This window comes from Colletotrichum truncatum (genome assembly GCF_014235925.2).
Source record: "Colletotrichum truncatum strain CMES1059 chromosome Unknown Contig_0013, whole genome shotgun sequence".
Lineage (NCBI taxonomy): Eukaryota > Fungi > Ascomycota > Sordariomycetes > Glomerellales > Glomerellaceae > Colletotrichum > Colletotrichum truncatum.
This window is the reverse complement of record NW_027222410.1, coordinates 430,788-453,653: the sequence shown is the minus strand read 5'-3', so window position 1 is coordinate 453,653 and position 22,866 is coordinate 430,788. Positions and strand designations below refer to the sequence as shown.

Genomic DNA, 22,866 nt, shown 5'->3' with positions numbered 1-22,866 from the left:
GAGTTTTTAATCCATCCCTCTAAGTATTTCGGGTTTAGCGAAAAATTTTCTAACCTTAGTCCTCTAATGCCTCTTAAGGCTCCTAGTATTAATCCGGCTATTAGTGGAACCGGGCAGGGGTTGAACCGGCAATTCTTTACATTTTTCCTTGTTCAATCACAGACTTGCGGAGAGACCAGGAACATACATAAGGATACAGACAGTTCTTAAGTAGGCTTGATCAGACATAGTCGGATGGACGAAGACACACAGACACAAACAGTCAGACAGTCACAGCCATATAATTCGAGATTCAGCTTTTCCTAAGAGGCTGTCCAGCAGTAAAGTCAAGAGTCAGGTCCAAGTGAGTTCCCTAGGGGAGGTTGTTTTACCACTGAGTAAGCAAGGCATATCGAACCCAATCTAAGGATTCATATGTGGCGGCTTGTCCTTGGTAGGCCAGATCAGGCCTACTAGAAGCTCCAATCCGCATTTGAGGCTGTTCAAATATTGGTTGTAGATAGTGAGTTACTCCAGCAGACCCGGGACGTGGAGTACACGTTACAGCGTGAGATCGTGGTTTTTGTGTGGTGTGGTTTGATTTCATACATACCTTACAGACCTTTCTCCTGTTCCGTTCCACGAGTTGTTAAAACCATTGCCTGATTATATTAGTGGAGGCATCTTTAATATTATTAGAATCGGTGGCTCTAGCTCTGTGAACATTTATTGATGGATTCCTTTTTGTAAAAACTGAATCTAGTTTCTTCCAAGCAGCTTGGCAGTGCCTCTGATGTCTAGGATTCGCTGGGCTAATTCCTTGAGTTGTTGATGTGTTGACGGTAGCCCTGATGCAGCCTAGATACACACTGAAAATAGCTTCTGGAAGCTAGCGAAAGCTAAGTTTCTTGCCTGTGAACCCTTCAGTCGAGACTAGAGGGTTCAAGGTGGAATTCCAGCTTCATGAGCGCCTTTACGGAGACTCTGCCCGCTTGCAACTGCATCGAGGGCTTGATTGACTCCTACTTCCGTATACTGGTCCATTAAGCGTTTAAGAGTAACTGTTCAAAGAATTGTAATATTGGCTTTAAAAGTGGTGAAGATATCAAAGAGTGTTGGAGAGGGTAAATTTCTACACGTGCGATTAATGTGTGTGTACCATAGTAAAATGTGGGATTGTAAAATGTGGGGGTGTATGAGAAGTGCAGCTATCTCATAGGTTACACAATGTATTTATAAATACGCTCTTAGCATTCGAGGCGCATGCTGCGCCGCGTAAGGCAGAAATGCACTTTTCACGTTCCTGGCAGACGATCAATGTGGCACAGCCTATCTGCGATCATTACACAAAAGCCATTTTTAATCCAGATTACCCCTCTTTTCCAGGTCTGGTGCTCAGGGCAAAAATACTATCCTTTTAGCTGACCTTTCCGCCTGTTTTTACTGACCACATTATCATCTGCCGATTCTCGCGCTAGTCAAACTCTATACTCAAGTCAACGTCTCGTTATATAAAACCTCAAATTATGCCTTACGTCTTAGAGAACTCCGATGTCCCTGAAGATTCAAACCTCGATCGGGGAAGGATCGCCGCCGCCCATTCCACGTCGGATGACCATGAGAGCGAGCCAGCCGATAGCCTGATGAGCGAAAGCAGCTCTGATAAGAAGGAACAAACCGCAGCTGTTGACAGTACCATTGGTGTAAGGAGAAGAGACTCTGTCAGTGCGATCCAACAATACCTTGTCGACATTTTCCTCATAGTTCCTTCAATATGTTTCATCACCTACGGAATGATGGCTCTCAAGAATAACGGCCGGCCGATCCACGAGGACCCGGTTCCAGCCTTACGCATGGCCGCGACATATAGCCCTACCATCTTTCCTATCGCATTTGCCGCTGTTGCTGCGAATCTGCTAAAAGCTGCAGCCGGCTGGAAGATGGAGCGAGGCGTTACGGTTCTGAGTCTAGAATACCTCCTCAGCTGCCGCACCGTTTTCAGTGCGGTAACTACCCCTTTATCTTTACGGCGTACCAATCTTCTGGCACCGTTCCTCGTCGCTCTATGGGCTATGTCTCCCCTAGGAGGCCAGGCCGCTCTACGTATCATGGATATGATCCCTTCACAAGCATCAGAGCTATATCCATTTGAGTACCTTGAGTTCATGTCCATCTTTACACATTCGAGTCCTACTAGCTCGGCTGGAAATAGCGTGATGCCCTCGATCCAAGGGACCTTTATCTCAGCGTTATCCAGTCCTGAAGACGTCAAAGCGGGGCCTCGAGATGCGTTCGGGAACGTCAAGATTCCAATGCTTGAACACTATCCACAGACAACAACAATGGATCTCGAAGGCTGGTACCACGTCAGCACGAATGGCTCTGGTACGATTTGGTCAGCGATCATGGGGATTCCTGTTGCTACAAAAGGTGGATTTTCTCAAGGGTACAACTACTCTTTTACCTTAAACACTTCTTACATGGCTGCAGACTGCTCAGTCCGACGCGAACAATCAATGAGCCTCGTAGACTGGTACGACTACAAAAGAACTAAGCGATTCCACAATGGTAGAAATTTACTCATCAGCCCCCCTGGAGTTCGCAACATATTCAGCAACACGTCCATGGCACTGATACTCGAGTCTTACTACAATCTGAATCAAACAGTCGCTAATGCTACGTGTGTACTTACAACGGCGTATGCCGAAGTTGATGTAGCTTGTCAGGAGTCTGTCTGTGGTGCTCGTCGCATTAGACGAATTGAGAAGCCAGAGAATATGACAGTCAGAACGGTATTGGATGGCATTGCACCGGAAGGGTACCGACATCAAGGGATAGCAGGGGTGCTTGACGCATTCATCGGAACATTCATTAATATCACCCAGACGCCGTGGGAGGCCCAGGGTATAGCAATGTACAAACCATTCCCCTCAGCATTGGAGACGTACTTCACCTACCCTAGCGCTCCCTTTTCTGCTCCAAGTATTGGTTCTTGGGATGGAACGGATATTTATCAAGTCGGGAACGCCGTATTCTCGCAAAGGCTTTCCCAGCTTCTCAACACATTCTGGCTTTCCTCGGTAGCATCTCGGAATATCACCGGAGATTTCAATTTTCAGTCGTCTTCAAGTTACGCGAAAGTAATTGTCCAAAATACCACAGGTACAAGAACGCCAAATCAGTTGGTAATGCGGGTCAGCGGGCTTTGGATGTCGATCCTGTTCATCGCCTCAACAGTTATGCTTGCTTCGGGTATTGCGGCTAGCATCTTTGGCTGCCTGAGACGGGGTCCCGACGTACTAGATCGAGCTACATTCTTCTTAAGGGACAATCCACATGTCGACCTGGGCCAACATAATTCAATGGAAGACGGGATAAGTCAACTCAAGAGGACGAAAAGCTTGCGTATTTGCATCGGTGACATCAGGCCTACGGAAGAAACTGGCTATGTTGGATTCGGGAGAGTTGGAAAGGCCATGCCGCTGAGTTTGCAGAAAAAGGAGAGGCGTTATGCGTGATTCCTGAGCTGAACATTCCAGCTGATATATATATATATATATAGAGAGAGAGAGAGAGAGAGAGAGAAAGAGAGAGAGAGAGAAAGAGAGAGAGAGAGAAAGAGAGAGAGAGAGAAAGAGAGAGAGAGAGAAAGAGAGAGAGAGAGAAAGAGAGAGAGAGAGAGAGTGTGTGTGTGTGTAATATTTCATGCCGGTGGCTTCCCGTTTGCCTGAGGCAAAGGGATTAGAGCACGCATGTACCTAAGACGTAATAATAGCAGTGACGATAATAGTAATGACGACGATAACTATCAACGACGACGGCGGCAATAACAAAGACAACGATGGCAATAATAACGATGGCAATAATAACGATGACGACGATGAGAACAACGATAGTAAGTTAGAGTATAGCGACAGGAAAAGCAGTGACTCTAGCACAGCAAAAAATAGGCAGTTTTCTCCCAAACCCTCGCCAGAGTATCAGTGAGGTATCTATTACAAAGTGTGCATCACAGCAGAGTATGGTCAGACTCCATTCAACAGGCATTTCGAGGTCCTCCGGCTCAATGGCTACGGTGTTGCGAGATAGTACGTCGTTCCGAAGGCCACAGCCTCAGAGGCGACGCCGGAGTTGTCCAAAACTTGGAGATTTGGCGTTGTATTGCTCAAAATGTCGATTTGGTGTGATTCATGTGGGCCGTGCCATCAGGAAAAAGTGAGGGGCTACGCATATGCCGTTGACATAAACGAATACCACCCAATTGTGACTTGGCCGTCGAATGTTAATGCCATCCAACAAGGCTTTCAGAGTGCTACAGCACATTAAGTCGACTGGCTTTTCCAGTCCAGGAGAAGTTGTTTATGATTTTATGACGTTACAATTGCGGGTGTAAATGAAAACGCACGGTGTTGTAGGTGGGAAAAGCGTCCGTACCGGACGACCTGACAAGGGGAAAGAAGTCTTCTACATCTCTCTTGTCCATGGTCAAATGATGCTTCTTGGATACCTGTATCTCCATACCCTTCGCGTGTTGATACGCAGGAGGCCGGTTGTCTATGTGGCTGGATGAAACCTGAGGATGAGGAGCATGTCTTGAGCGGGGTACTCAAGTTCCAACCTGGGGAAGCGCTCAGGCCTGAAGTTGTTGATACCTGGCTGTCCGATGGCATGCAAGAATTCTGTTCGCGCGCCACACCTGGACTCCCTAGTGGGGATTCTAAAGCGCCTGGAGGGCGGACCAGCGCTGTAGGCCCCGCTGCACCATGGGCGCCTCTATGGATATCTCCTGTTGAGATGCGCTCCGGTGTCGCATTCTGTATATGGGACAACTAATTAATGAGACTTGGTAAGAAATTGAAGCTCACCTTCAGTTTGGATACTGTACTGAGCTTCTTAGAAATAATTAAATCCTGTGTTTTCTTTGTTAAGCTCAAAATGTCAATAGTCTACGTGGAGCAGGTCAGAATTTTGGAGGGCTGTTTCTGACCTCATCCCAGAATAAGTGGGTTGGGCGGGGCCCTTCCCTGGCCACTGTGGAGCTACTCAAAAGCGTTCCTCAACTGCATCTAGAGAAGTTGGTGGTCTTACGAAGGCTGTGGGTGGCAGGCCTCGCCGGCCCGTCACGTGGGCTGACGGCCGCCACCACTGGTCTTAGCCAGCCTCCACAGCCCTCTAGCCAGTTAGTTAGTTCTTCCAACCAACAACACCACTTTTCCCATTCTGAGCGTTCTGTGCTGGTTTCGCCCACAAAGGCAGGCCCGACTTCGTAGGAAAAGTAGTATGTTTCTGCTGCGTTCTTCTATGGCAAACTATTGTTGCCAAGATACTTGCTGGGCCATCCAGGTCCTCCTGCCTCATTCAGGTGGTGCCACTTGCCCGCACATTTGCCTTGTGAACTACGTTTATCTAAGCAATCCCACCCAATATGCTACTGAGCCTTGTGCCACCACCCATTGAAGCCGTCTGAAACAGCGAATATTTCGAGACAATGCGAGGAAGGGAGAACAGTGCCTCAATGAAAGGTTTTCGAAGTTCCTCCAAAAGTCGATTTGGTCTCCTTCGACACTATGCTTGGCAGAATGGACGTCATATGACTTCCTACGCATTTAAAAACTCCGTGGTTCCGCTTGATCCCTCTGTTCCGAGATTGAAAATGGGAACGTGGACCTAAATTCATGGTTACAAAGGAAACATAAAGCCAATCGGCGCAGGCTGTACGTCAATCAACCCTGGGAAATGCCTAGCAGCAGAAGAGTAAGCGATCGGCATGACTTCACTAGTGAAGGGCGGACGTCGCATTAGGTGAGGGTTTATATCTGCATTCGCTGCAACATGGTTCGCATTCAGAGACTGCCGATACAAGTTCAAAGGATCTAGTTGTGCTATATTTATGGATCGGTATGCAAAGGCCGGCCAGTGAGCATGTTCGCCAACCTAGCTAAAGAATGACGTTGAGAAATTGCAGCATATTTGTGCGCAATTGAAAAATATGGCGCCGCAATGCGCATTGGCTGTTGGCTTTCGTTTCCCAGCAAGTCGCCGTCTTGCCGGTACGGGAGGCCTAGCAGCTATGAAACCAGAGAGAGAACAAAGTCCATACAATGTTTTCATGGACATGGTGTCGTAGCACGCGGTCCCAGCCAGCCACGAAGTATTCTCTAGATACGAGAGGGACAAAACGTGCGTAAGCCGCTTGATTAAGAGTGTGTTGACATCCTGCTAACAATATTGGGTTAGGAATAGAATAGAATGATTGGTTGTGGTAAAGCACTTGTATTACTTCAACTCGGAGGTAGATGTTCTCTGAATTGAGGACTTTGCATGTGCCAACTATGCGTATCAAAACACCTGCAGTAGCTTGGAAATCTGCCTCTGGTCTTGTGTATTTTTGTCTTTTATTATCACGGTCATCTTATTATAATGATTCATTTACTCCTCCTTCCACTCTTCCCACGTCTGTTTCTCGCCAAAAGTCAACATAATTGCATTTTCTAATGGGAATACTTAAGTCCAGTCAGTCTCAAATCCTAACGCTCAGAGGAACCTCCTCAACTTCACATTTCCAGTAAAGCTAGCCAACCGTATTTTCTCTTCGCACAAAGCCTTGATGAACACGACGTACTACGCACTAAGTCGAACAATGCCATTGCAAAGAGCTCTGATACTTGCTGAGACAAGTGACAATCTAAATGCCTCCAGTCGTGGAACAACGCGTACCATTTGCCAGTCAATAATACCAGTCAAACCGTTTTCTTTGCCAACTATGAGATGAAAACCATTGTTGTTGACCTATTTCGCCAAAATTTAGTCTGCATGATCGGAAAGTTCCGTCGCTTTGTTCTTCAGAAACTTGTAAACCAGGTCATTCTCCATCGGCCTCCACGGAAAACTGGGCATACAGTTGTCTATCAGCAATTAGCATCAAGTACTGTACAGCTCTCGCCTTATAATAGTGCGCTGTACCGTCAGATGTGCCTCACGGGTCAAGATAGACGAATCTTTCACTAGCTGTAGCGCAACTTTCGGTTGATCTTGAGGCAACTCGACACATAGGGAGTCCGCTTGATGAAATTTGTACTTTTCCAGTTCCACCAAAATCTTGGCCAGGCCTTGCCAGACCTTGTTTTTGTATCCGCTCACATTCAAAGCTTACCAACTAGATCCTCTATGAGAATAAAGCAGACTTCAAACCATAATCCTTCTCTTGTGATAGGATCGTAACAGACCGAAACTAGCCGTCCAGGCTCTAGACACTATGGTGCATGTAGTCGTAGCTAGCCTGGATACCCTTTGTGTCCACGACTTGGGACGCTTATGCATTCTATTCAGGTGAGGAATTATTAATTAAGGCTATTTTCTGTGGCATACCTCCCAGCAAGACATCTGATTTGCCTTTTTTACCTCCGAAGCCTTTTTACGAATGTTATTTCCAGGTGTGTTTTGGGTCGCCAACAAATGCCCTTTGCTTCAGCCCCCCTCATATTCGATTCTCGTCATAGCAATGGAAACGTCCTGAAACTGTAGAAGGTTAGAGATAGTGCAAAGCGAGTTGCTCATATCACTCGAGCTGCCGCCAGTCGGCGTCCGCTTTATCTGAATGCGTGTTGCTGGTCCGAATGGTAGGGTATTCAGGTTTATCTGCTTCCATACTCATCATCATTTCTCAGCGACTTCCACATTTTGTTACATAAGATTAATCGGTGCTAACAGCTTGACTGAAGATTGGCGCTTTGCACTATTGACATCTCTGCATTAGGTTAAGAAGATACGGACCTGGTGAAACTCAACATCTCACAGTGACTCCAAAGTGTTTGGGGACTCGAAGAGGTGTTCAGCACTATAAATGAAGCTCGAGACTGCCTGCTTTACCTTTTTCATGATAACTATTTGGGTAGTTTGATGGTTGTAGTTGTGAATCGAGTTGGTTTAAATTATAATGTATTCCGAGGACCATGATGCGGTACATATAGATCGAGAGATTTAAGTTCTAGTCGCTAGATCTTGTATATTCCTTTCTATGCTACTACAAACAAAAGCTATATAGCTGTGAATCCAGCTCTCCAGCTCACTAGATGCAGCTAATTGCTACTGTAACTTCCGAAATCATACAATTTAGTAATGTGAGTTCCAACGGTAGCAGAGATCGGTAATGTAGGACGTTATTCCTGGCCATCATGATGTGTGAAAGTCACTGCAAAGGAAACCTAACGACTGATCCTGGTAGTGTTAGTGAATGGCGTGGAAACCTTCGAAAGTCTGTTAGACAACACATCTTAACTCGGCTAGACTGAGCCGATGTAGGTAACTAGTGGTGTATCTCTAAGGACGCCCCAAAACCAAACTCAATAACTATTGTTGGGGCTTAGTGACGAGCCGAAATACATGAAAAACGGAATTCCAGTTACAAATATAAAGCAGTCCGAAATATTGAACAGATAAATTGTGTGACGCATCCTGCAGAGTGCTCTGGCCTGTTTTTATGTTCAAAAGCTTTAACGCACGCTCTTCACTGCGCGAACTTGGCTAGTAGAACTCATAGACTGCTAAATACATACTGCCGCCTATACCATACGATATCTTATTTCTAAGGTAATAGCTCCCCATAGTTAACAATACTACGCTTCCGCGGCATACTAATTCAAGACTAAATTACTAAACATTTAGTAGCTAATGGTAGCACTTTACCGTGAGGTTAGGCCAGTGCTTTTCAAGACAGGTTGGCTACTGAGATCCGAATACAAACTTCACGGTCGAAATATCTAAGTTAAACTTACTTAAGCCTCTTATTTATCTAAGACGGATCTTATTCTTTAGACGAGTTAATATCTAAATATATAAGTAGTATAGATAACGTACATGATAAGCGAGTGAGACAGACAAGCGAGTGAGACAGTAAACCGCGACCGTCGCACCTTGACGCGACCGGCACCTTTTCCTCTACAATAAATCATGGAATCAGCTAGTATTGAAAGAAGGTTACAAATTGCCCTTCAAGCAATGAGAAATGACCCAAAACTTAGTGCTCGGGCCGCAGGTGCACTCTATACAGTTAGTCACGCAACATTAAGCCGGCGACTAAAGGGAATAGTCTTACGACGCGACAGCATGCCTAATTCACGGAATTTATTAGATTTAGAAGCGAAGACAATAGTTGAGTATATTCTCGACCTAGATGCGCGATCATTTCCTCCCCGGCTGAGTGGTGTGGAAGAAATGGCCAATCGACTTCTCGCAGAGCGCGACGCGCCTCCAGTTGGGAAGCGCTGGGCTTCTAATTTCGTCAAGCGACAACCACAGCTTAGGACGCGTTTCTTTCGCAAGTATGACTATAAGAGAGCTCAATGCGAAGATCCAGAGGTGATTCGTGGCTGGTTTTCGCTTGTGAAGAATACAATTGCGAAGTATGGTATTGCTGATGCTGATATCTACAACTTTGATGAGACCGGCTTTATGATGGGCGTTATTGCTTCTGGAATGGTTGTTATAAGTGCTGAAAGGCGTTCAAATACGAAGATGACACAGCCTGGCAATAGGGAATGGGTTACAGTTATCCAGGCTATTAATTCCCAAGGGGAGAGCATCCCGCCATACATCATCGTTGCAGGCCAGTATCACCTCTCAAGCTGGTATATAGAAACCTCTCTTCCGGGCGATTGGGCTATTGCAACGTCTGAAAATGGATGGACAACAAACGAGAGAGGTATTGACTGGATCAGACACTTCGACATTTATACAAAACCACGTACGTCTGGGAAATATCGCCTCCTCGTTGTTGATGGTTATGAAAGTCACCACTCCGCAGCCTTCGAGCTCTTTTGTCAAGAAAACAACATTATTACACTGTGCATGCCGGCTCACTCGTCTTATCTACTTCAACCCTTAGATGTTGGTTGTTTTCAGCCGTTAAAGAATGCCTACGGTCGGCAAATTGAGAATAAGATGCGGCGAGGCACAACCCATATCTCGAAGGAAGATTTCTTTGCAGCATTTCACGAAGCTTTTAAGCAGTCTTTTACGAGGAAAAATATCCAGGGAGGTTTCCGAGGAGCTGGACTTGTCCCTTTGAATGCAGAAAGTGTTCTCTCAAAGCTGGATGTAAAGTTCCGAACGCCAACGCCTGAGGAGGGGGTCCCTCAGACACCAGACCCTTGGATCTCTAGGACGCCGAGCAACCCAAGCGAAGCAAGATCACAGTCTACTTTTATTAAGAGTCGAATCTCACGCCACCGAAGCAGCTCTCCAGCATCAATTTATAGTGCTGTGAGTAAGCTAGCCAGAGGGACAGAAGGACTAGGGCATCGGGTAGCATTACTAGAGTCAGAGGTTCAAATCCTTCGAGAGGAGAATGCAATATTAAGTCGGCGTCGAAGGGCTAAGAAAACACGTCTACAGAAAGGAGGAAGTCTTACTATATCTACTGGAGAGGATATACAGTCGCAAAGAGAGGCAGACACGCAACTACAAGAGGAAACGCGACGGAGTAGTGGTCGCAAAGTGAGGTCTGAGACGACTCATCGTCGGTGTAGCGTATGCGGGAATACAGGCCACAACGCGAGAACATGTCAATTTATTGAGGAAACATCCGAAGAACAGGAATCCGAGTAGTATTAATCAATCTAAGATTTCTTGTTATAGATTTCGATATTATTGTCGCGAAGGTCTGGTTTACTGTCTCACTCGCTTGTCTGTCTCACTCGCTTATCATGTACGTTACCCTTATACTATAGTTTAGCTATAGCCTTATTAACCCTAAAGAGAACTAACGCTTACTAATACCTTTAATCTTATCTTTATTAAGTAAGATATTATATATATTAAGTTTAGTATTAAATAAAAGTCTTATTATAATATTACTTAATATATTATTTATTATTACTTATAGGAATATAATTTATATTATTAGAAGGGCTAGATTTAGGTTACTTTTATTATAAAAGAAAGGCTATTAAAAGTATATATAGGGTTACTCCTTTTTATAAATAAGATAGATACTATAGTAAAGGTTATAAATAAAGCTGTTCTAAGAATATACTAGAAAAAAAAGTTTTATTATCTAGTATACTTATTACGTTACTTTATAAGTTACTATCTAAGTATTATAAGACTATTTACTTTATTTTATATAAATATAATTCTAAGTTCTTATACTACTAAAGAAGAAAATAGGATATAAAACGGAACGTAAGATAGGATATAAGATAGGATATAAAAAGGAATATAAGAGCTTTAATAACCAAGATAGTTTAGAATAGAAGCCGCAACTACTTAGTATAAGTATTCTACCTTGCGGCTACTTTAATATACTTATCAAATTACGTTTAAGTATCTTTACCTTAAAGATCCTTCTTACCATGACAAATTGTTTCCTCGCCCTAGCTCGCTAATTCACCCAACCGGCAACAACGACGACGCCTTATCTTGGGAAGACATCTGGAGAATTTTCTCATATCGCATCTTCGATCCACATATTCTACTGCGGGTTGAATCAGAATGGTTCCGCCACATGCTTCACGACCTCCCCACGACTGGACATCTTTCAAACTGATCTCGAGAACTCCAGATGTCGCATGCAATGTAAAAGAGGTCGTCTACAACAAGACCTCCAGTCTCCTGCCGCTCAGATGATAGTCTTCGGAGTATGGCTTCCCTGACGATCACGTTGGTCTCAAGCACGAACTTGATCCTGCACTGAAGGAGAGGGTCAGAGGAAGTAGTAATAGATTCCAAGCATTATGGGGGCTGCCGAAAAGGCTAGATTCCGTGTCAATTTGCTCTATTATACGGGAGTACACAGCCCGCCTGTGGGTAGTACTCGCACGAATGTCCAACGTCGAGACTTTCACCACAGTATCCAGGGATCCTAACCGGACCGTGCTGGAAGGGCCGCCGTCAACTGAAGTTTCCCTATTTCAGAGAGTTATGAGAACCTCGAGCAATCTAAACATCGTTCTGTTCCTGTTCCACTTACCGGCAATGTGCCGACCTGATTCAACGGTTACACAACTGAAGTCGGAGGACGAGAACATTACGGACTGTCGTCACTCTTTGTCAATTGAGCATACGTTGGCATTTCGCAACGCCGGTTCCATAGATTTAAGTTTCAACTGGAAGTCTGCTCGACTGACGTCTTCGTCCGGCTTTGCGAGGCTGCTTTCAGAATGCGTTAAGGCTTCGCGAGCTTGTTGCCAACTTTCATCACAAGAGGTAAAAGGACAAAAAACATAAAAGAGTGCAAGACTATTTCGCCGAAACGTTATCAAGAGGTCGTCGATGGCTAGATCTCGCATTGTTCCGAAGTATCATCACGGAGATTACACTGGCAAGCGGCCGTGGCTTCCTTGAGCTTCACGGCGAAACACTCCGAGGTATGAAGTCAAATCTAGCCACCGCGAAAGGATGAATTCAGATCCGGATTACTAGGAATGAGACAGTTTTTGAAGATGTCTACAGCGACAAAGCCGATGGGTTTAACAATCCAGATGCCCACATGGATAGTCAGATAGGTTGTGCTGTTGCTAACGACCACGGTGGAAACGATTCTGTTGATTACGAATATTTGACTAAAGATAGTTTTGACTGCGTTTAGTTCGTTTAACTTTAAAGTTTGCTCCGTGTGGTCTACTTTCGCTGGCGCAGACGGCTGCGGTGTAAGTCGCACTGAGGGTCATTGTGTTGCGAATCATATTGGAGGTGTCTTTTGGCACTGAATTTCGTCGTCAGAGGCCCGCGGTGATTGCCTGACTCACCTATTTAATGATTTTCTCTTATGCAAACACTCGCATTGGGGGAAGTTGGAGGGGGTATACGGCAGCAGCATCCTTGGTAATCCCACAAACAACTCGTCAACGCACACAAAAAACTCGCGATTAAGCCGAGCACTAGCGGACTAGTAACGCAGTGCATTCAAAGGAAGAAGAAGAAACAGTCCTGACTGCAAGATGTAATAGATGGAGATACTTGCCAATACTTAACATCATCCGCCGACCTATAACTATACTTAAGAACTGCTTGAATTACAATGTTCAATGATCTTGTTGCTCCTGTCTCAGTCAGCGGCAGAGAGCCTCCATCTAATAACAGGGCCTGTCGAACTGGGCACGCAACTTGCCAAAAGAGTTAACGACATGGCCATGGGAAATGTAAACTCCAATGCCTCGCGTTTTATGAAATGAAATACTTTTGGAGGTTTTGACAAACCGGCTATTCCTTAACTCAAACACTCCTTTTATACCTGAACTTTGAGTTGCGTTAACCTAACGACTGTCAAGATCATAACCTATCGAGTGACCTTCGGCTGTGAGCCGATGTTGTTGCCTCCCAGGCACTGGATCTAACGCATTATGGTAGTTCGTGAGCCAATGTCGGGCATCTGCTATATCGTACTCAATGATCGTCCTACACATGAGACGGCTGTTTGGCTTTTAACTTGTGCGTTCGCTGTAGTGGAGAATATCGCCAATTGATATGTAAGATACAGTGCCATGTCCTATCATCTATGGACAGCGAATCCGTCTGGTTCTCGTCCGTATGTCAGCCTCGCCGAGTCCGGTCATGATTGCACGGTGACTATTACCTAACGTGTGCAGTTCAGGTCCGGGGGTGGGTGTGAGGCCGTCGAAAAATATGACTTCGCCTTCGGGATACCTATCCATCATTCATGTGACTATCATGCGATGTCTGTAATGGCAAAAAACATACAACACCAGGTATTCGCTGGTCGTCACCGACCCAACTACTAATCCGGCCCTCACTGGCTTATCTATGGGAGAGCGGACGGGATCCCGAGTTCTCCAGTGGGTATGGTCGTATGTGGTGGTTCAACAAGTAATTGTTGAATATAAATCAATAAACGAGTCTAGCAAGGCCCTGTGAGGAACCGCTAGCAGGTAAAGGCATAGAGTATATCAAGCTATCTATATATAAAGCAGCCAGGAAATACGATTTAGTAAGAATTATAGCTTACCTTTAGTTTGAATAGTATATAAAGCTTCTTAGAAATAATTAAATCCTTTGTTTTCTTTGTTAAGCTTAAGATGTCTGTAGTCTATATGGAGCAGGTCAGAATTTTGGAGGACTGTTTCTGATCTCATCCCAGAATGAGTGGAGACTGAAGTGAGTGGGGCGGCCCGTCCTTTCCTGGCTCCCTCCTGTGGAGCTACTCAAAAGCGTCCACTGCATGTATCATCTACAGAAGTTGGTAGTGTTACGAAGGCTTAGTTCTTCTGTGCCAAATAGTTAGTGCTAAGTACACTTGCTGGGCCATCCAGGTGCTCTTAGCTCCGTCAAGTACTGCCACCTGCCCACCTGCCTGGTGACCTACGTTTATCTAAGCAATCCCACCCATTATGCTACTGAGCCTTGCCACCACCCATCGAAGCCGTCTGATGGGGAGCGGACTACTTTTTAATCACAACATCCATATTCATCAGCCCTAGACACATATTATCATGCCGCCTATAGTACGCTAGAAACTTTGCGTTAATATAGATTTCATACTCAGACGTCAGTTCAACAAGTCGATATTCAGGTGAAGAAGATATTGATGCCTGCGCCCACATCTACAATCACATCCGCACACACTGATCGCTTCGGGATTGCACCACACCAAAAGACCAAAAAGAAAAAAAAAAAAAAAAAACTCAATTAGGCCTCAGCAGCGTCAAATCATCGTTGCAGCTCTTGAGGGTAAAGATGCCTTTGTTCAAGCAGCCACCTCGTTTAGCAAGAGCCTCTGCTTCCAGCTCCCTGCCTGCCATGGAACATCTGGCGCGACGCACCTACCGTAAAAGTTGGCCTGATTTATGCATTTTATGACCATCACAATTGTAGCACAACCACAAAATTTCAGGGAGAGTGCCGCCCCTGCTACTTTGTTTATTACTTTATCAATTTATTCAGCTCTGCATTCCTCTCATCTTCTTTTCCAATCACTTTCCCGATTGCAAGCGTCAGGTTTGCCGCAGACCTCGCGTTCATCTTCTCCGAACGATTTGGACTAGCGTCGTCGAACCTTATTTCAAGTTATTAAATCCAGCGACGTTCTATCAAATCGGCCCGGCCACATATCCGTTTAACTGCAGATTTTCGTCGTGAGTATCGAACTTACCCAGTTTCGCCGTAACAAACCATCGCTTCCTAAAAAATCTTGAAGATGCTGTTCTGCGGGCAACACTCATCATTGAATCAGTCCCACTCGATCCTGTGACCTCCACACTTGAAGCCTGAATATTACAGGCTCGCCAACATCACCTTTGTTCCACGAATACTACTCACCCATCATCAGTTCCGAACATAGCACGGCTGGGGCCCACGACAGGCATTAGAAGAGTTGGTTTCTGAGACAGATGGTCGTTACATTTAGAATGTCTCAGCAGGTAAATTCTTTGTCTCCAAGTTGAACTAACCATAACAGGACCTTAGCAGGTTGATTCTTCGTGGTTCGGCTTCGAGGCTGACTGGCATACGGGTTCTGCATTTGATCCGGCATAGCCACAACGTTGGTACCCAATTCTGCTGCATTGGCTGCAATGGCAGCCAAATCAACCACCTGCTGAATATTAAAGCCTGGTTTTATGGCCAAACGCTTTTTGTTTTCTTTTTCCCGGGCTACTTTGGTCCACACTTCACAGTAAGTTAGTACAGCACCCATGTAATTCAACGCAATCTGAAGATGACCTTTTGACGCTGCAGTGGCTTAGACAAATGGCGTCCATATTCCCCGAACATCACATAGAATGAGCCAGTAGACGTGGTCGATCAAGCGAAAACAAACCCGCTGCGCCACCCTGGTTGCACCCTCATGCAAAGCGTCTGCCCCACGAAATCTACATGTTCCAAAGATGACCCAAAAGCCGATTCGCTAAAGCCACATTGGCCCTTAGTGTCGACAGTTGCCAGCACCTAGTTCTCAGGTTTCGAAAGGCGGCAAGGTGATGCTCTAGAATCGACAACGTCTCCTATAGCCAGTTGTCGACGACCAGGCTTAACACAGAGATTGTATACAAAATCAATACGCAATTCGGCGAGTTCGTTGCGTTCACAACTACATCTCCTCTCACTTCTACTTATCACCATACCTGATAAGGCGAACCTATTCTTTCCTTCGCCTAAAACAAGATGCCTGCCTAGCTGTACACACTTGTCCAAATCAATTCCCGATATGACGGTGAGGACAAAATGGGGGATGAACGAGATATGTAGTAAATATTTGTCTTCCAAGCTGCTGTTTGCTTTACTGCAGTCGTCCGCCGCTAATTATTAGCTCAAGGCTACATCTTAATTATGACCCCTGTCTAGGACTCGACTTCCGCCGAACATTACGACAACGATCTATACTACAGCTCTCGTTGCTTCCTGTTAGTGTATGGGCTTCAAAAAGACTACATGCTGTCGCCACTGCGTATTAAGCTGGCAACATCCATCCTAAGTCCCAACAAGAATGTCTCCTTTGACCCAGCTGCTGCAGCCAACCCTACCGGCTTCCCTTCTCGTCCTCCCAACCGTCTTCGTCTTCACGCCGTCGACCTCACCCTCCTCCGCATCCCCCTTTATGCCACTGGAATCTAATCTCACGAGTAGCGGAATGTCATCTCATCACTGCTCTTTTACCTCGACAAACTCCCAACAGATTTTGAGAAAGTTGTAACTAATTTCGCTGGCCATGAAGGCTAGTATTTGTACTATATTAATCATAGTACATGACCTTCTTAACCTTCTTAGAAACGCAGAGTAGCTACTGCCTCTTGTCAGCTGGTTGCATGTAACTACTTTTGTTTAGGAGCATCGAGGTGCAGACCGACAAAACCCGATGCTTGCCTGGAAACACAATATTGAAATAACTTGGATTGTGGGGTCCATCACCAATCAATCATGCATTGCCAAGGCTGTATCTAACGCTCGTCAGGGGATACTCATGGGCTTGAACGTTGCTAGCACGGAGTCCGTTACCATCTTGCGCAAGCTTAAGTCTCATGATCACGTTAGCTGGCCGATGATGGTGGTTCATCTCAGGGGCTGACCGCAGTGGTGAGGCTGAGCTACCTAGTCAAGGTTGACGTTGACAACTTCGCTTGAAAGAGTCTCATTAGCTCATCCGAGCTCCGCAGCGTTTCCAGAATTCCCAATTCTTGTTTTATAAGTGCACCATGGAACTGAATATCAGTCATTCAATGAGAAAGATTGGAGTTATCACCTAGAGGAACTACCGGATCACGTTTCCAATCTATGCAGTGCACGTATCTCTAAAGCCTGATATGCTATAACTTAGGATACAGGCTGGCGGAAACCCAGGACTTGAAGCTGTCTTGCTAAGATGTTAACGCTTTTCTAGTCGTTCATTGCCCACCGCTGTCAGACGCGTGTGTCAATTATCATTTCAATAAACACCCCTATGGTTTGCTGTTCTTTTGGGTGCTAGATCGCAGAAATCTTATTGTTGAGGGCACGCTGAGTGAGGCCTTGACCCCAATACAGAAAACATTCAGTATGTTTCTCTACAACGCACGATAGGAGAATTACGCCAAGATACGCAATCACATCAATGCAGACCGTATGCAAATACATGGGATCATGAGCTTCCGCGTTATCAGTCCACATGTGTGTTTTCAATCCAAACAGAGCACATCAAATGTCATTAAAGCAGAACATCTCATCAAGTCGGACTGCTAAAACAAAACCACATTTACGAAAATAGCCAGGACTCTTACATAGAGGCTTTTACCTCATGTTTGTTGAAGTAATGAAGGCTGGTCATGCGATACCTATGAGCCGCAGTATCCCTGCGTTGGCTACAGTAAATTCCATTGATAATATCTGAAGGTCAAATCTCCCTACAATGCCGGGTCTTAAATGAGTAATACGTTCGTGTCATGCGGACTCGCAAGACTCCTGATGATACGATCGTTCAAGACACTGGTTAAGGACAATAATACATTCAATACTACAAACTCAACTATAGGTTTGACGGAAGCATGAATCCAAGTATAGGCATTGAGATCAGTAATAGCAGAATCGAAATGTGAAATTCTTCTGTAGGAGCCTCCGGCTTTAAGTCCTAATCCTCAGAGGCCACGCACACTGAGGGCTCGCTCACAGGACGAGGGTGTGATTGAACCTGGCACAGCGCAATAATGTAAAGTTAATTGACAAGTTCATCGTTGGGACCTGAACCCAGAGTTTTTGACTGCGCTATGAAACTCGTGGGCCTTCTCTTGAGATGTTTAGCATGCAGATGGTGACTGCGTGTTTGGCATGGGCTTTCAACCTCTCCCGAACGGCGATTCTTGATTGCGGGCTAGCTCAGCTTAAACATAGAGAGACTGTTCAATAGCTCTATCGTAGTGACAAATGAGAGCTATTGGCTTCACTTATCAATAGGCGGAAGAGTCTTGTTTGATTAGACAATAGGAGAGTCAGGATTCGAAAAGATTCGTAGTTAACATAAGCTTGTATTGAAAATCCACTAAAGGACACAGCAAGCCGCAAGATTGCAAACTACTACTCCAAGCAAGCAGAATGACTAGAACTGGCAAGCTGTCTGGCATATGAAAGATGATCAAAAGCGTTTTCTTGTTGATTTAGAATTTGAAGGGTTGCTCCCTGATGCTGAGCTCTGGATAGATCCATCCAACAACTGGGAAAGCCACTCTTTTATCCATAACGCCTGGGTTAAGCTACCTCTTCAGGTGTTAAAGAATGTAGAACAAACGTTTCAATCGTGTGAGAGCGGGCAGTAATGATTGCTTCCGTTAGAAGCACGCCAAATCTGCTCAACTGTTCTCCTCTACCACACCTACCGTCACCTCTCGTATATAAAGCATACTCTTTGAGTCCTCATCCTGCCCATATGTTCTGTCTGGTCGTTCTTAAGCTTTTCCGTTCAATTCTAACGGCCGCCGCGTTCAGATGCGTCATATCTCTGTTTTTGGTTGGGTTTACTTAACTATTGTTGGCGGCATTGGGCCTGAAAAGCACCAACAACATAGAAGTAGTAGGTATTAGATGATGAGATCTAGTCACGAGACTGGAGGAGTTTCTTATAACGGAAAGTTTTTAAATGCTTCAAGCTCTTCACGCTGAGTATTATGTGGCTAAATGGGACTTTGTGACTTCGCAGTCAAAACATATCTTAATTTTTGAGAGCCAAAATGTTGCTGACTTATGCTCTGTACTAGAGTTGTCAGATCTGCGGAGGAAATGACGATCGAGTACCGCTAGCCGCAATTATGCTTAATCACTGGCGATGATGAGAAGCTTGACGAGACGGGTTTGCACGATCATGCCAACGCATTCTTTCATGGGAGGCAAATTCAAGTTCCTAGTCAATTCTGTAGGTTTTTGGAAATTGATGGGAATGCTCGGTTGTAGTTTAATAGTTTCTTAGGTATTGGTGATTTATTCTCAAAGCATTGCCAGTGAAACTCTCAATTTTGAATAGTAACAAGTCTCTTCTCATCAGCCAAGTGGACAAGCAAGGCGAGAATGTTCTGCCAAGCAAGCTGCAAACCGTATTACCTGGGAACAGTTCTGGGAAGAAATGTTCCCAAAGTGTGTGGAAACTTCACAAACTGAACTCGCCATAGATCGTCAAATCACCACAGAAACTCTCTCGAGATCTCGAGATCTTGGGATAGGCAGGTATGAGGGATGCTTGCCTGATGTTTGGTAGTTTGCTTATATCTGTCGCGAACTCGTTGTCTATGAGAGATGAATCGGAAAAAAGCGGTCTAAGCTAGAAGATCATTAACAGAAGTAGATTCTATTTTAGCCCATTCTAAGCCAGATTTCCAGTATGATATGACCCTTAATGTGAATCTGGGTATCTATACAGGCAGCGCAGATCTAAAGCATGCATGATACTAAGTGTGTCATGATCCGAGCCGTGAGTTTCATTATCTTGTCCATCCAGGCAGGCTTTCTAAGTAGTGTAATCCCGAGAGATTCTGGTGAAAGCCAGTGGAGAATTAAGCCATGGACCTTATTTCAGTACCTTGGAATGCGTCCATGTTACTCGCATCTACGAAATCCGTCCAAGAGCTATAAACAACTCCAAAGCAAACATTGTCACCCTGGCTTTCGTGTACGATTCCACCTCAGCTCAGCAAAACAAGACGGTTTGCATTGTAATTGTCTCATAGGAGCCTAAATAAGACTGGCAGTAGAAGCGTAGATGACTACTTTGCAGCGTAGGGAATGTCTTAGAGTAGCTGTCGAGCATTTATTACTGCCACGCTGCAAATTCTACCTGCATTTCTCCTCCTTCTCGTTAACTGTGAATCGATGCAGTACGTAGCGCATTGAATATGTTACTGCGCCACTACAACTGTTTTCTCCCCTCTTCTATCTTTCAAAGTCAGAGCACATATGTGAATTGAGTTGGCCATAAACCTGACCGCCTCCTTCTCACACTTAAACACCTACACCATGTGGGTGGTCTATTCACCGGCCCCAAAGCGTAACATGGTCTGCAACTCACTGCAACATTTCAGTTCGCATGGCAGTATCGCCAATCCCAACCGCCGCCTTGACTCTAGTCATAGTCAAGGCTATGTCGGCCTCTATTTTTATGTGAGAAATATCTTGCATCCGTTTTCCCGGCCGTCTACAAACTCCTGTAACTCCTATGGTACTACTGTCTCCTCTTGTGTATGCAATCCAGGCTACGGCTGTATAATGGTATATCTAGCAAAGAAAGCAGTGGGCAGGCTGGAAGCGGCAGAAGGCCCAAGTGGTGCCCCACCAACACCTGTCAACAACACTTTTCTACTTAATATAAATATGTGTTCCCAAGCAGTCTGTAGACCATTCGCAACTTTGGTGCTTCTCTGAGGGTTGCAAACACTGATGTCGAAAGAATTGCCATATATCTTGCATGACTCGAATGAAAAGACTGAATAGCACTGCTTTTCCACTATGTAGCTGCTTTCAAGAAGTTGAGGCTCTACATTTCTCTCTGCTCCGCCGTCTATCACAAAAAATAACATCAAGAAGCTACCCGCGAGTAGGAACAAGCGAGAATTCTGGTTGGGCTTCTATATTCCAGCTCAGGTATGGAAGAAAAAAAAAACTTCATACACCTTGAAACCGAACAATTTAACCCCCTCTGATAATTTTAAGGCCCCTTATCTTCCTACATCAACGAAGCCCTCCTCGATCCAGAGCGTCATTATTATGGCGAGCTTTGATGTATCTATAAGTTTCGCAGCGCCAGCCATGTGCCTCGACGAACCGTACAGCCTGTCCAGCACTCAAGCATCTAATAGTACCTAGGTATGGTCGATGCGCCACCCTGTGATGCCTAAGTCTTATCACAGTGCAAAATCCGAGACGTTCAGTCGAAGCTCCTCTTGAAGAGCATACTACGTACAACGCTATTCTAGATCTTACAAATCAGGTCACCCCCAAACTACACATTTCTTACGGTCTGCCCAAGACCTCTCTGAATACTTGAGCTAGAAGACATTAGCCTCTTTTACATTTCTAAATTTCACTCTCCCGTCAAAGCCGAGCAAGCCTCTCAGGTTATGGTGCATTCTCTTCGTTACTTTAATCCACTCTACTAAACCTTCATAGATCAACTATTATGCTGTAAGGTTGCTCAAGTGCCCTGTTACCTTTGTGAAGATCTCCTTTCCAGTATATAAAGGTTTTCGGCTATTATAAATCTCAAAGCATCACCGGCTCACATAGGGACGGCTACTTCACATGACAGTATGCCAGCGTGCGTGCCAAAAGCTATTCAGGAAGAGATCACCTTTGCCTACCTTCATCGCGTGACACTATGACCTAATAGCCAGCCGTGAAAGAAGTACTTAACGGTCCGGTTCCTTGCCCGTTTTCCATTTGTTGACATTAACTGAGCCTTCTGCCAGTTGAAGTCGAGATTTTGATACTTTATCTGATAAAACCAACAGCTCCCAGTGTCACTCATGGCCAACCTTTCTGACCTGCGTGTTTGACTCATTCCGTGGCGCAACCATGTAAACATAGAGCAATTCTGCAAAACAATAAGGACAGCTGTCCATATATTACAGTATTATTATCTATAGTAACGTGAGTGCCAGACTTAAAGCTAAAGTAGCAGCTGTTAAGGCGCTAAAAGTGCAGAAAGATGCCCAACGCAGTGCTCAATATGTGATTCCAATTTATAAACGTAGCTTAGACAACGCGAATTACTCCTCTAGCGGATACCACATATAGAGCTAAAAGAATTATCTAATAGCTTTTGACTTATACCAGCGCTAGAGTCTTGATGAGGTGAAGGTAGTTAACAGGCTGCAATTCACTCACCATGTCGACGATCGCATGCAAAACGTCCACTTGGATAGAGCTTTAATTAGTCATTTCAGATCGAATAGAATGCATTGAAAGGAGCAAATCTTGCGATATATTAAGTTGTCTACAAAGAATAGTATTGCAATCTGACCCTTTGGGTTCCATCCTGAGACTCGAGGTTAGGGCGGTGGAGCAGCTTCAAAGAATATGTCGAGACTATGCTCAGGAGTTTGGGTAGTAAGGTACCGAGACAAAAGCTTAATACCACTAGACTTCAAGGCTAACGATTTCCCAGGACATCTCGATACATAGAAGGGTCGAATAAATCTATCACGCATCCTCACATTGTCTAAGATTACGGCTAAGTTGAATGTCTTTAATATTCCAACTTCAAGGACGCAGGGTGTTTGCCTAAAATTAGGGCTTCGACTCTACTATACAGTTTGCATTCATGACTACCTCTTGCTAGTAGTAGAGAACCTTAACATAGTTCGAACATCTGGGGTCATGACATGGTTCAAGATGTGATAGAGCCTCTCGCATCGATAGAACCCTTCGTTTCTGATCATGTTCGCGCTGCCATCCTTCGCGTCTAGCAGACTTTTCCCCATCATT

At 45.0% G+C, this 22,866-nt stretch overlaps 2 protein-coding genes across 2 annotated transcripts, besides 1 other annotated feature; both read left to right on the top strand.

The window, feature by feature from the left end:
* Positions 1-1,505: 1,505 nt before the first annotated feature.
* On the top strand, positions 1,506-3,497 carry CTRU02_215162 (uncharacterized protein; the record flags this gene model as incomplete). Its single annotated transcript, XM_036732451.1, has 1 exon — positions 1,506-3,497. The coding sequence occupies one exon, from the start codon at positions 1,506-1,508 to the stop codon at positions 3,495-3,497; it is 1,992 nt and encodes a 663-aa protein (XP_036575808.1).
* Positions 3,498-8,928: 5,431 nt separating this feature from the next.
* On the top strand, positions 8,929-10,584 carry CTRU02_215161 (transposase; the record flags this gene model as incomplete). Its single annotated transcript, XM_070206385.1, has 1 exon — positions 8,929-10,584. The coding sequence occupies one exon, from the start codon at positions 8,929-8,931 to the stop codon at positions 10,582-10,584; it is 1,656 nt and encodes a 551-aa protein (XP_070059944.1).
* Positions 10,585-13,740: 3,156 nt separating this feature from the next.
* Positions 13,741-13,851: a sequence feature (Protein overlapping with rRNA (CTRU02_215160, KAL0929951.1) was converted to a misc_feature.).
* Positions 13,852-22,866: the final 9,015 nt, after the last annotated feature.